The sequence below is a fragment of the Cherax quadricarinatus genome, chromosome 5 (assembly GCF_038502225.1).
Source record: "Cherax quadricarinatus isolate ZL_2023a chromosome 5, ASM3850222v1, whole genome shotgun sequence".
In the NCBI taxonomy this organism is placed as follows: domain Eukaryota; kingdom Metazoa; phylum Arthropoda; class Malacostraca; order Decapoda; family Parastacidae; genus Cherax; species Cherax quadricarinatus.
The window spans coordinates 14,059,325-14,072,082 of NC_091296.1; the positions used below are offsets into that span (position 1 = coordinate 14,059,325).

General features: G+C 37.0%; 1 protein-coding gene across 1 annotated transcript in view; it reads right to left on the reverse strand.

Annotated features, from left to right (window-relative positions):
• Positions 1-1,501: 1,501 nt before the first annotated feature.
• The window catches only part of mbt (serine/threonine-protein kinase PAK mbt), a 558,896-nt gene continuing 547,639 nt past the window's right edge, over positions 1,502-12,758 (reverse strand). The window contains exons 12-13 of the mRNA XM_070100508.1: positions 4,903-5,163; positions 1,502-2,341 (exon numbers count right to left, since the gene is read on the reverse strand). Coding sequence (XP_069956609.1) covers positions 2,180-2,341; positions 4,903-5,163 — 423 coding nt within the window. The 3' untranslated portion in view covers positions 1,502-2,179. The remainder of the gene's footprint in view (positions 2,342-4,902; positions 5,164-12,758) is intronic.

Consider the following 12,758-nt stretch of genomic DNA (forward strand, 5'->3'; position numbering starts at 1 on the left):
AGCATTTACAGCAGACATCTCTCTTCAGAATACTGTCTGGACACTTCAAACATTCAAATACAGTATTGTACTCAGTTACATATCCATTATTTACACTGCCTTGATACATGCTCCTTTACAACAACTTCATATACTGTAATTAAATATATAGTGGCAAAGCAGTAATGATAAGTTATTAATGATAAATTTTCAGTTTTAACTTGGAAAACAATATACAGGAGCAAAAGATGAATACATAGTAATGAAAGAAATTATTTTGTAAGATCTTTTGCCTTGGGGTTTTTTCCTGGATAGAAAATAAAAATGTAATACAGTACGTATAGATACAAAAGTTATAAGGAAATTTGTTCACCAGAACAATGCCCTCCACCCCATAATCTAGATAAATGAGACTTTACAGCACACTGAAAACATTCATAAAATAATGTTTTAACATGATAGTTTTAAAAAGTTTAAAACAATTTTAAGAAATTAAAGAAAATAAAAATAAAAATTATGGAGTTTCCACAGAGAAGAGGGCTAAACTTAGAAAATAAACAAGTCACAAGGTGACAAAAGAGATGGTATGTTGACCTTGAAATACCTGCTAATGTACCCTTGAGCAATTACTGAACACTGTAGTAATTACACTGCACACAATGATGGAATGACCTGCACATTCAATAAATGCTAGTTACAGAATAAAAACAAAATTAAAAGTTTACAAGTAATATGTACAAAAACAAAAAAAAAGAAAAATGAATGGCAAGATCCATTTTGTCACTTTAAATAAAATGAAATTTTTTTATCACAAGATATATACAAGATCATGTGGTAACCTCAAAGTTATATAAAATCTACACAATACAGTAGAACCATTTCTAAATTCTGAAAATTAATTTTTTTTTTTTTACAAAAGATTCGTTATTGTATTCATATTTTGCTGTCTACTAACATGTTGATAAATTAGACAACTGTGCAACTCTTGGGTATCTTTATTGAGGAAACGTTTCGCCACACAGTGGCTTCATCAGTCCATACAAAGGAGAATCTTGAAGAACAGGAGGAGAATAAGGTAATCAGTCCCTCAACCTTGAGTCGATGTGGTCAGTCCATCAATCTTGAATAGATTCGATTGAATAGATTCAAGATTGATGGACTGACCACATCGACTCAAGGTTGAGGGACTGATTACCTCATTCTCCTCCTGTTCTTCAAGATTCTCCTTTGTACGGACTGATGAAGCCACTGTGTGGCGAAACGTTTCCTCAATAAAGATACCCAAGAGTTGCACAGTTGTCTAATTTATCAACATGTCGGTTCTCTGAACCTTTCATCTACATGTCTACTAACATGCAAAACAATGACATTTTTTTCCTTTTTTTAAAAATTATTTGAAATTGTTCAACTCTGCCAAACACTTTCAATGCTGCTTAAAAAATAACTTAAAATAGAGCACAATTATATTTAAACCAAGAAATAAACACAAAATAAAGCCTCTTTGGTGATATAATAGTCACAATATGTATATTTATATATTTATATATATATAATATGTATATGTATATTTATAGAAAAGACACAAATACACTTCAATTACTAACCCCTTAGGAACACAGATGGGGTTCAGCAGCAAGATTTTCCCAGACATGTATTCATCTATCTCACAAGCTGCCACTTCTCACTTTTGTAAATTCGTAGCTATACAAGAATTAGCTGCCAATACTGAACAGAACTTACACTGAAACAAGACAAAAATAATCATCTATGTATATACACACAATATGTCCGAATTCATGATGACACTACTACTACAAATGTTTGTGAAATCTGAGTATTATTCTTGCTCTTAACTTCAGTGTCGAATCAAATGTATTCCTTGGAATGTTGAAACAGTAGTTCTGCATAAAAATACTGCTCTCTTATTACATATGATACACATGCATCAGCTGCCAAAGTGGACCAGAAACTGTTCACACCAAAGCTTACTCATCTAATGAACTTACTCAAGCTCACCTGCCAAATACACAGTAAGCTTAGGCTTGCCCAATTCTCACTTCACAAAGTGAGCTTGTCATAAGCTGCTCACATTAAATTATTTCTTACATACAGGCACATGATAACCCTTCACGTTTAGACACAAGGCACTTACAAAGCAACGTATATTACAATAATTAAAAAGCAAGAATGTAGCACATAGCTAACAGGGAGAGTGTCTGAAAGATCTCATCAATGGCACCAAAAGTGATGGCGGCCCAGCCTGTCGTAGAAAAGGATGTTGAAGGAGCTCAAATGCAGTTGCTCGTTGACCTGGATCTCTGACCAGCATCTTTTCTAGAAAACCTTGTAGGCGTGGTGATATCTGCAAAATATGGCAAAGGAAATTATTTATATTGCTGTTAAATAATACAGAGTGAAGATACTCTTCTGAATTATTACCTTATTTCATTTGCTTCATTCAAGGGCTGTATGTACTGTGCATCAAACACTATCAGTCCAAGATTTATTTCCACACAATACAATGTTTGTACAAAGATGGGTGACATTTCGTTGTGAATGCAGAAAGCCCATGATTATGCATAGAATTTTAGGCAAGTTTAAGTCTAACATAAGACTACAGTGGCAATAATTATTATTTGCTTTTATATAAGGACATTAAACATATACAAACAACAAATTATGGTTAAATTAAGAAGCATTTTTACTGTAATACACGCAACTGAGGTGTCTCATCTTAATTTTATCTCTAAAAATATCGAGTCTCATTAGATCACGACATAAAGACAAATGCATTATGCAATACAGGAGAACCCCCTGTATCCACAAATTCAGTTTCTACAGTTTTAGTTATCCACAGCTTACCGTGACCCAAAAATAACCCTTAATTTTGCTTAACAATGGAACCAAGGCACAAAAGTAGTGATGGTTACAGTTCTTCAAAGCCTAAGAGAAGTGAAAAAGTGTAAATTATCTACTCACTGTGCATAATTTATCAATTAAACTTTATCATAGGTATGTATGTAAACAAAAAATGACATATATAGGATTCACTACTATCTGTGGTTTTGGGTATCCATGGTAAATCTTGGAACAAATACCCCACGGATACTGGGGGGACTACTGTATTGTGAAAGATAGAGTACATCTGTTAATGGTTTTTCAGAACTTACTGCCCCTATAGCCCACATGCCAAAGGTCTTCCATTGCTGAAAACTTTTAACTTGAGGAGAATCTGCAAAATTGCTAGTGATTACAAGATATGCACTACAAAATTACGGATCTTGCTTTACTGGCTGCCAATCACCTCTCACTTAAGTTTTTAAATTTCTGACTTGATGATATAACTATCTCTAAATACAAAAAGTGCTACCTTTCCTTTGATTGGTACTCATGTGAATGAAATCATATAAAAACAGTAATAGTAAGAGAAAGATTAATTCTCCTGGGATATAATTTTTACATGTTAGGATAAATTAACACCTATAGAAGATCACAAAAATTAAACCACACTTTTTTTTTTTTTTTTAGTTATGATTAAACTTGCAAGTAATGTTGCTAAACTCTTCAGTCTTCAGTCGTTTTCCATCAAGACAAAGTGTTCTCAAGAAGGAAACACACAAGGTGATTACAGAAGAGCACAGACATGTTCCAACACTAACCCACTGATTTACAATGCAATGTATTTCCCAACCTCCAAAACTAAAGTCTGATTAGCCAGTTTCCCCAAAGTCCCTTCATAGGCAAAGAAATATCCTGTTCATACCAAGAGGATGTCAAACCTCATAGATCATTCATCCTTGCACTCCTATCTTCTCCACGTCTACTGGATGCTAAAGCACTTACATCTCTGCCTCTTTCACATCTTTCATGAAGGTCCCTACCTGCTTTTCATGCACCCACAATTTATCACCATACCATGCTCTTTTCTTTTTCTGTGATTAACAATCTCAACAATCACAATCCCCTCTATGAATTATACCTTGTGCTCTACTATATGATCTATTTTCTGTATTCAGATATTCTACATGACATTCACACCATGCATTTGACTTAGACAAAACATTTCCATTGCCTCTAACATGTTCACTGCAACAATTTGAAGACCATACTTCACACACACTTGAAGGTGTCTGTGCTATTATACTCAGATACTTCCTAATGAACTATTATCCTCATGTCTTAACACCTCTTGAACTTTCTTTTCATCATTTATTCTATTTACCTCTTCCTTCAAAGATGCATCTGCTGATACACCAGCTTCAAAGCATCTAACACACACTTCCTCTAAACTCTTCATTTAATTCTAATCTTTCATCCCCTATACTTCAACTTTATAATGATCTTGCATTTTACTGCAATTGCTTTAAACTACATACCTTCTTTTACACACCCTTCCCAAAATCTACATCAACTTCTCTTCATATGTCACAACAACAGTCAGCTGCAAACAGAAATTTTAAATGCTTTCACTTTCACTCAGACTTGATTATATTTATGACCACACCTCTCCAAGAACTCTTGCCTTCACATATTAATAAAACTAGGGCTATATCACTCATCCTCATCAAAGTCCCAGTCTGTCTTACTACCTTTCTACAACTTTTTACTTGTCCCATACAATTGCAACACATCACATCACTCCACAAGTTACTCTAAAACCTGACACATCAAGGTGGCTTGTATCAGTGGTAGAACCTTCGGCTCACAACGTAAGGCTCTGGATTCAATTATAGGTAAATGAGAATATTTCCTTATATTAGCTGCCCCCATTCACCCAAGCTACTGGTGTGGGTGGCATCCTGGAAAGAGGAAGTATACCTTGGATAGGGTTCAGTTTCAAAATAAGCTGAGGTATGATAAAAGCTCTTAGTCTGTAGATTGACAAGTATAAAACAAAAAAATACTTAAGCCAACATTAGTTACCTTATGAGAATTCTTCAGTTTGGGTGGCGGCATGTCTCTTATTCGCCTCATGGCCTGCAGTGGGGGCTCGTTGAAGAATGGAGGTTCACCATCTACCATCTCAATCACCATGATGCCCAGTGACCAAATATCTACCTCAGGCCCATATGGAAGTCTGGATATAACTTCAGGCGCCATCCAGTATGGAGTGCCCACTAAAGATTTGCGCTTTGGCAACTCTTGAGAAACTTGGGCACAAAACCCAAAATCAGATAGTTTGACCTAATAAAGAGAAAACATGCTTTAATACAATACTTATGTTTATAGCATTCTATACATTTGCAACATCTGTTACACTGTTCCCCTATTCACCCTATCAAGTCTTTTCTAAATCCATAAATGCAACTAAAAGTTCCTTACCAATATCTAAGTATTTTTAAGCTATATGCTTCAATGTAAACTACTTGGTCTACACATCCCTATCCTTTCTAGAACTTCCTTATTCCTCTGAAATCCTACTTTCCATCTTATCCTGAATTCTCTCAATAACAACCCTAGTTTACCATACGCCTGACCCAGCATACTCAACAAGCTAATTTCCTCCTTTTATTATGGTTTCCTTATACAAAGGAGAGATGTCATGTCTGCTGAAAGCAGGCACAGTTCCTAAAAGTACCCAACCAGGCATGGTACTCTTAGGCACTCTTACCCCTTTCATGCACTTATTGATCAAACACACCAACCACTTACCTTTAATTTTCATCTTCATCCCATCTAGCCCAGCTTTCATTCTACCCAATGCCTCTTGCACTTTCCCCATATTTACATCTGGCTCCTCCTCACTTCTACAAGATGATATACCTCTCTGCCCAAAGCATGAAATCACTGCCTCCCTTTCTTCTTCTTTCAACAAACTGGCTGTATCCCAGAGACAGGGTGGCTCAAAAAGAAAAACGAAAGTTTCTCTTTTTAAATTTAGTAATATATACAGGAGAAGGGGTTACTAGCCCCTTGCTCCCCTCCCTTTCTTCATCAACATTTAATAACTCCTCATAATATTCCTTCCATCTTCCCAGTACTTACAGCTCCTCATCTAATGACCTTTGTTTTTCAAAGCTAAATGCTTTTGTTCCTCAAGCTTCTAGATTCATTAATCTCACTCCAAAACTTATTTTCTTTTCTCAACAAAATTTGTTGATGAAACCTCACCCACTCTTTCATTAGCTCTCCTCCTGCACTTCCTCACTACTCTTTTAACCTATCTTTTACTTTCCACATACTCTACACTCTGTACATTCTCCTTGTACTCCAGTTACCTCTTACTTTCACTATAACTACCAATAAATAATGATCTGATATATGTTACCCTCTCTAATAACCATGCACATTTGAAAATATACCCATTAACCTTTTATTTACCAATACATATTTTATCAAACTGCTGTCATTTCACCCTGTATCATATTTCATGTAGAGTGGGGCCCCATTTACACAGCAGGTTTGGTTCCAGGCTACTGATGGAAAGCGGAATTTGCCGGAAAGCAGAACGCCATTTTTTTTTACTTATGCCAGATAAGTTTACACTAACATATACTCAGTTAGCAATATAAATAGGTATTAAAAACAATAAAAAGTAAAATACACACATAGTACACTCATTACTTAGCCTCAAAATATTTGCAGTCTTAATGTAAAGCGAGTAATATTTATTGTAAGAAATCAGGTGTGGTAGGTATAGTATCCCTCCTGGCCACCTCACCCACATGTAATATACTACGACACTTAAAGCGCCCTAGAGCGACAAAATGCATATACAGTGGAACGTCGGCTTACGAATTTAATCCATTCCATGGACTTGTTCGTAGGACCCACGGTTAGAAGAGAGAAATCTGACGAATTAACTGCACGAAACATAAGGAAATAACGAGAATTCCTTACACCGTGAGGGTACCTCCGTAAGCACATATGCACTGGTGAGCAATGTTTTGATCGACACTGCTATCTGGTGATGGTGTTGTCAAACTAAATTATACGCAGTACATACATAGTACGTATTATTATTATTATATTGTTATTATTTACTATACATAATTATGTATTATCATTATTATTAGTACATGCATATTATTATAATAATAATTATCATTATCCTAGGTAGTAGGTTGGTAGACAGCAACCGCCCAGGGAGGTACTATCATCCTGCCAAGCGAGTGTAAAACGAAAGCCTGTAATCATTTTACATGATGGTAGGATTGCTGGTGTCCTTTTTTCTGTCTCATGAACATGCAAGATTTCAGGTACGTCTTGCTACTTCTACTTACACTTAGGTCACACTACACATACATGTACAAGCGTATATATACATACCCCTCTGGGTTTTCTTCTATTTTCTTTCTAGTTCTTGTTTATTTCCTCTTATCTCCATGGGGAAGTGGAACAGAATTCTTCCTCCGTACGCCATGCGTATTGTAAGAGGCAACTAAAATGCCGGGAGCAAGGGGCTAGTAACCCCTTCTCCTGTATATTACTAAATGTAAAAGGAGAAACTTTCGTTTTTCCTTTTGGGCCACCCCGCCTCGGTGGGATACGGCCAATGTGTTGAAAGAAAGAAAGAATTATCATTATTATTAATTTAGGGACCTGGAGCACAGATCCAATTCCCTAGATCAAGAGTCCCTCACCATGTACGTACCACTACTACTAATAATAATACAGTGGAGCCCCACCTTATGAACGCATTGCCTTACGTTAAATCCGCCATACGAAGCATTTGAACGCAAAAATTTTGCCTCGCCTCACGATAAAAAACTCGCCTTACGTGATTAGTCCAGGACGCGTCCCACGTGTGGCCTCAGCTGCCCCGTGGGTGCCAGTGTTTACAAGCCAGCCAGTGCGGTGGCATCCATGCATACATTCGGTACATTTCACCTTATCCCAGTGTTTTTTGTGCTTGTAACTGCAAAGTAAGTCACCTTGGGCCCCAAGAAAGCTTCTAGTGCCAACCCTGTGGTAAAAAGGGTGAGAATTAGTATGCAAATTAAGAAAGATTTTGAAAGGTTTGGGGCTAACCCTGAGAAGCCTATGCCAGTTGTGGAATCCATTGTGCCTACTTCAAAGATTAAGGAAATGTGTGCAAAGTGGGTTGAAGTGCAAACCTTTATGAATGAAAATCACCCTAACACAGCTATTGCAAGCAGTGCTGATGACTATTACAATGGCAATGTTGTGGCCCATTTTAGGCAAATCTTAAAGGAACGGGAAGTACAGACCTCTATGGACAGATTTGTTGTGCGACAGGGGTCCAGTGACTCAAGCTGGTCCTAGTGGCATTAAAAGAAGAAGGGAAGTAACCCCAGAATAGGACTTGCTGCCTCAAGTCCTAGTGGAAGGGGATTCCTCTTCTAAACAATAACTTCCACATTCTCCCTTCCTCCCATCCCATCAATCATCACCAGATCTTCAATAAAGGTAAGTGTCATGTATTCTATTCTTAGTAGAGTAGTAATTGTGCATGTCTTCTTCAGTTTGTGTGTATTAAAATTAATATTTCATGTGGCAAAATTTTTTTTTTTCATATTTTGGGGTGTCTTGCATGGATTAATTTGATTTCCATTATTTCTTATGGGGAAAATTAATTCGCCTTATGATAATTTCAGCTTACGATGAGCTCTCAGCAACGGATTAATATCATAAGGTGGGGGTCCACTGAAATAATAATCATTATTATTATAACAATAATAATAATACAATAGTAATAATAATAACAGTAAGGAGAAACTTCAAAAGGCTGCCAGTAGTTGGCACCACCATCAGCAAAACATCGGTAACCACTACTAGTACACTTTTCACCTGTCTAGACTTAAGTAGTCTATTAGCAATAGGTTAGGTCTGCCCAAAATGCCTCGGCATGATAATGGCTCTCTTTGCTCCAATCATATGATATGTAAACACATATTGTAACTTTTTCAAAGAAATAAATACAGTGGTACCTTGGGATACGAACTTAATTCATTCCAGAAGGCTGTTTGAGTGCTGATACCGAACAAATTTGTTCCCATAAGAAATAATGTAAATTAGATTAATTCATTTCAGATCCCCAAAAATACACTTACAAAAGCACTTACAAAAATACACATAGATAATTGTTCGCATTTTGAGCTCTTCGTATCCCAAGGTACCACTGTATTTTATTTATTTATTTATTTAACCCTTTGACTGTCGCAAGCCCCTTTCTGAAACTGTCATTCTACGTCGCAAAATTTTTGGGAAAAAAAAAAAAAATTTTTCTTATGAAATGATAGAGTTAGCGGTCTCGGCGACATGTACGGATCGACGATTTTGCCGACTTTGAGCCCTATTTTTGGCCAATTCCATTGTTCCAGTTGACCAAACTCATAGCTATTTCTTTAGAACACCCTTTTGTCTATCAAATGAGTACAAGAAACCACCCATTTGCCGATTTGAACTACCCAATAAAGTGGTCAGAAATTGGCAATTTGGCCAATTTCAGGCAAATTAAAAAAGATGCCAATTTCAAAATAGGGTCCAGAATAAACAATGTAGACATTCTTGGCACTAAAATAACATATCCTCTGTTCATTAGTCACGTCTCTAGGCCCCTCTTGTATTACTATTGCTTTCTATTTTGATTTCTTATTCATACAAAAAATACAAAAATTACTGTTATGCAAACTACTGCATTATTGTAAAAATGGTATAAATAATATCAGTGCACTAGTGAACGTTGACGTGTATTGGACGTGTGGTGTGATTTGCTTACTCTTGAACATTGGTAAAAATCAAACATTTCCGCTACTTTGAGCTCAATTTCAAGGTAGTTTTCATCATGAAACTAATCAAAATCATCTCTATTTCTGCAATATGTTTTCCATTTTATCACGCGAGACCATGAAAACGAGAATACAACAATAAATACTATACACAAATACACTATACGAAAATACACCTACCATCCGACTTACGACCCAGTTCCGAGAAACCGGTCATAAGTCGAAATGGTCGTAAGTCAAATTTTACTACCGAATATCAACAAAACATTTTTGTAATGGCTTTATTTTACTGTTTTATTTGGTATTTCATGTTTTACTTTACTTTTCATGCTGTTAGTACTGTATTTTATACTGTAAGGTTTAGGATAAACACTGTGTACAACACAAATACAGTGGACCCCCGGTTAACGATATTTTTTCATTCCAGAAGTATGTTCAGGTGCCAGTTCTGACCAAATTTGTTCCCATAAGGAATATTGTGAAGTAGATTAGTCCATTTCAGACCCCCAAACATACACGTACAAACGCACTTACATAAATACAGGTCGTAATTCGGATGGTAGGTGTACACCTCAAAGTCGGCGCATGAATCCAAAAAAAATAGTTTTTTTTTCTCATTATGCACTGCATGCTGCAGGATTTTTTTTATGTGGTGCACACTGACCACACAGACCCATTCTCTCACATGTGGGCCTACCAGCTTTCTCCTGCTTGATTTGAAGCCGCTAGAATTATTGAGTACACATATATACGTCCGAAACACTGGCTCGTAAGACATATATATATACGACCAAAACAGTCGAAGGGTTAAGGAACCTCACTTGAGGGGGAAATTCGCATCCTGAAATTTTGTTCATATCCAGAAGCAAAAAACTGACTGAACGAAGGTTCGTATCCTGAAAAATTCGCATGGTGGAGCATTCGTAAGCCGAGGTTCCACTGTACAGTACACTCATTACTTACCTTAAAATATTTGTAGTTTTAATGGTCTTAAAGTAGGGCGAGATGTGAAAAGCATTTATTTGTAGAAAGTCAGGTGTGGGAGATATGGTAGCCCGCCTGGCCACCCCACCTACAATGACATTTAAAGCGCCCTAGAGCAACAAAATGCATATACAATATACATGTACTCATTACTTACTTTAAAATATTTGTAGTCTTAATTTAGGGAGAGAGGTGAGTAAACAACATAAAAACGAATAAATGAGAGAGAGAGAGAGAGAGAGAGAGAGAGAAAACAAGTAAATTAAAGAGAGAAAGAAAGCCGTAGAGTATGTAAACAGATGAACGCGTCTGGTTATGGTTCATATATGTTCATACACACACCTTACATTGTGTACAAGTTGGTATAGTAGAATAAATATAGGGCAACACTCTCGTTCTCATGTAAAACCATTTTTAGAAGGAATGATGATCTGAATGAAGGCCTACGAAAGGAACAATTTTCTAGTTACCCCAGTAATACTATTGTGTACACATTTTCTTTGGTGCCGAACTAGAGAAAAACGTTATTCTTTCCGACACTCTGACAAGACTGGAAAAAGATCTCATATTCCTTCTTTCAACGCACCGGCCGTATTCCACCAAGGCAGGGTGGCCCAAAAGGAAAAACGAATGTTTCTCCTTTTACATTTAGTAATATATACAGAAGAGGTTACTAGCCCCTTGCTCCTAGCATTTTAGTCACCTCTCATGACACACATGGCTTATAGAGGAAGAATTCTGTTCCATTTCCCCATGGAGATTAAGTGGAAATAAACAAGAACAAGTAAGAAAAATAGAAGAAAACCCAATAGGGTGTGCATATATATGCTCATACAAGCATATGTAGTGTGACCTAAATGTAAGAAGTAGCAAGACGTACAGTAGGGCCCTGTTTTACGGTGTTCCACTTTACGGCATTCCGCTAATACGGTCATTTCAAATTATGACCAAAACTCGCTATATGGCTCCCCCCACCTGACTTTCTAATACGGTCACCGTATCCCACCCGGTTTGTTTACATTCTCTGTGAGATCCGTAAGCACTAAGTCTCCATTATGTCTGGAAACTCCATAATTACAAGTGTTTTTAAAAGTTATTTCATATTTTATATATACTCTGATAATTATACTTATGTATACCTTTTTTTTTTTTTTTTTTAACAAGTCGGCCGTCTCCCACCGAGGCAGGGTGACCCAAAAAGAAAGAAAATCCAGAAAAAGAAAATACTTACAGCATCATTCAACACTTTAATCTCACTCACACATAATCACTGTTTTTGCAGAGGTGCTCAGAACACAACAGCTTAGAAGCATATACGTATAAAGATACACAACATATTCCTCTAAACTGTTAATATCCCGAAACCCCTCCTTTAGAGTGCAGGCATTGTGCTTCCCATTTCCAGGACTCAAGTCCGGCTACATAAAAATAACCAGTTTCTCTGAATCCCTTCACTAAATATTACCCTGCTCACACTCCAACAGCTCGTTAGGTCCTAAATACCATTCGTCTCCATTCACTCCTAACGAAAACGCTCACGCACACTTGCTGGAAGTCCGAGCCCCTCGCCCACAAAACCTCCTTTACCCCTTCCTTTCAACGTTTTCGAGGACGACCCCTACCCCGCCTTCCTTCCCCTACAGATTTATACCCTCTCCATGTCATTCTACTTTGATCCATTCTCTCTAAATGACTAAACCACCTCAACAACCCCTCTTCAGCCCTCTGACTAATACTTTTATTAACTCCACATCTCCTAATTTCCACACTCCGAATTTTTTGAATAATTTTTACACCACACATTGCCCTTAGACAGGACATCTCCACTCCCTCCAACCTCCTCCTCACTGCAGCATTTAAAACCCAAGCTTCACACCCATATAAGAGTGTTGGTACTACTATACTTTCATACATTCCCTTCTTTCCCTCCAGAGATAACGTTTTTTGTCTCCACATATACCTCAACACACCACTCGCCTTTCTTCCCCTCATCAATTCTATGATTAACCTCATCCTTCATAAATCCATCCGCCGACACGCCAACTCTCAAGTATCCGAAAACATTCACTTCTTCCATACTCCTCCTCCCCAATTTGATATCCA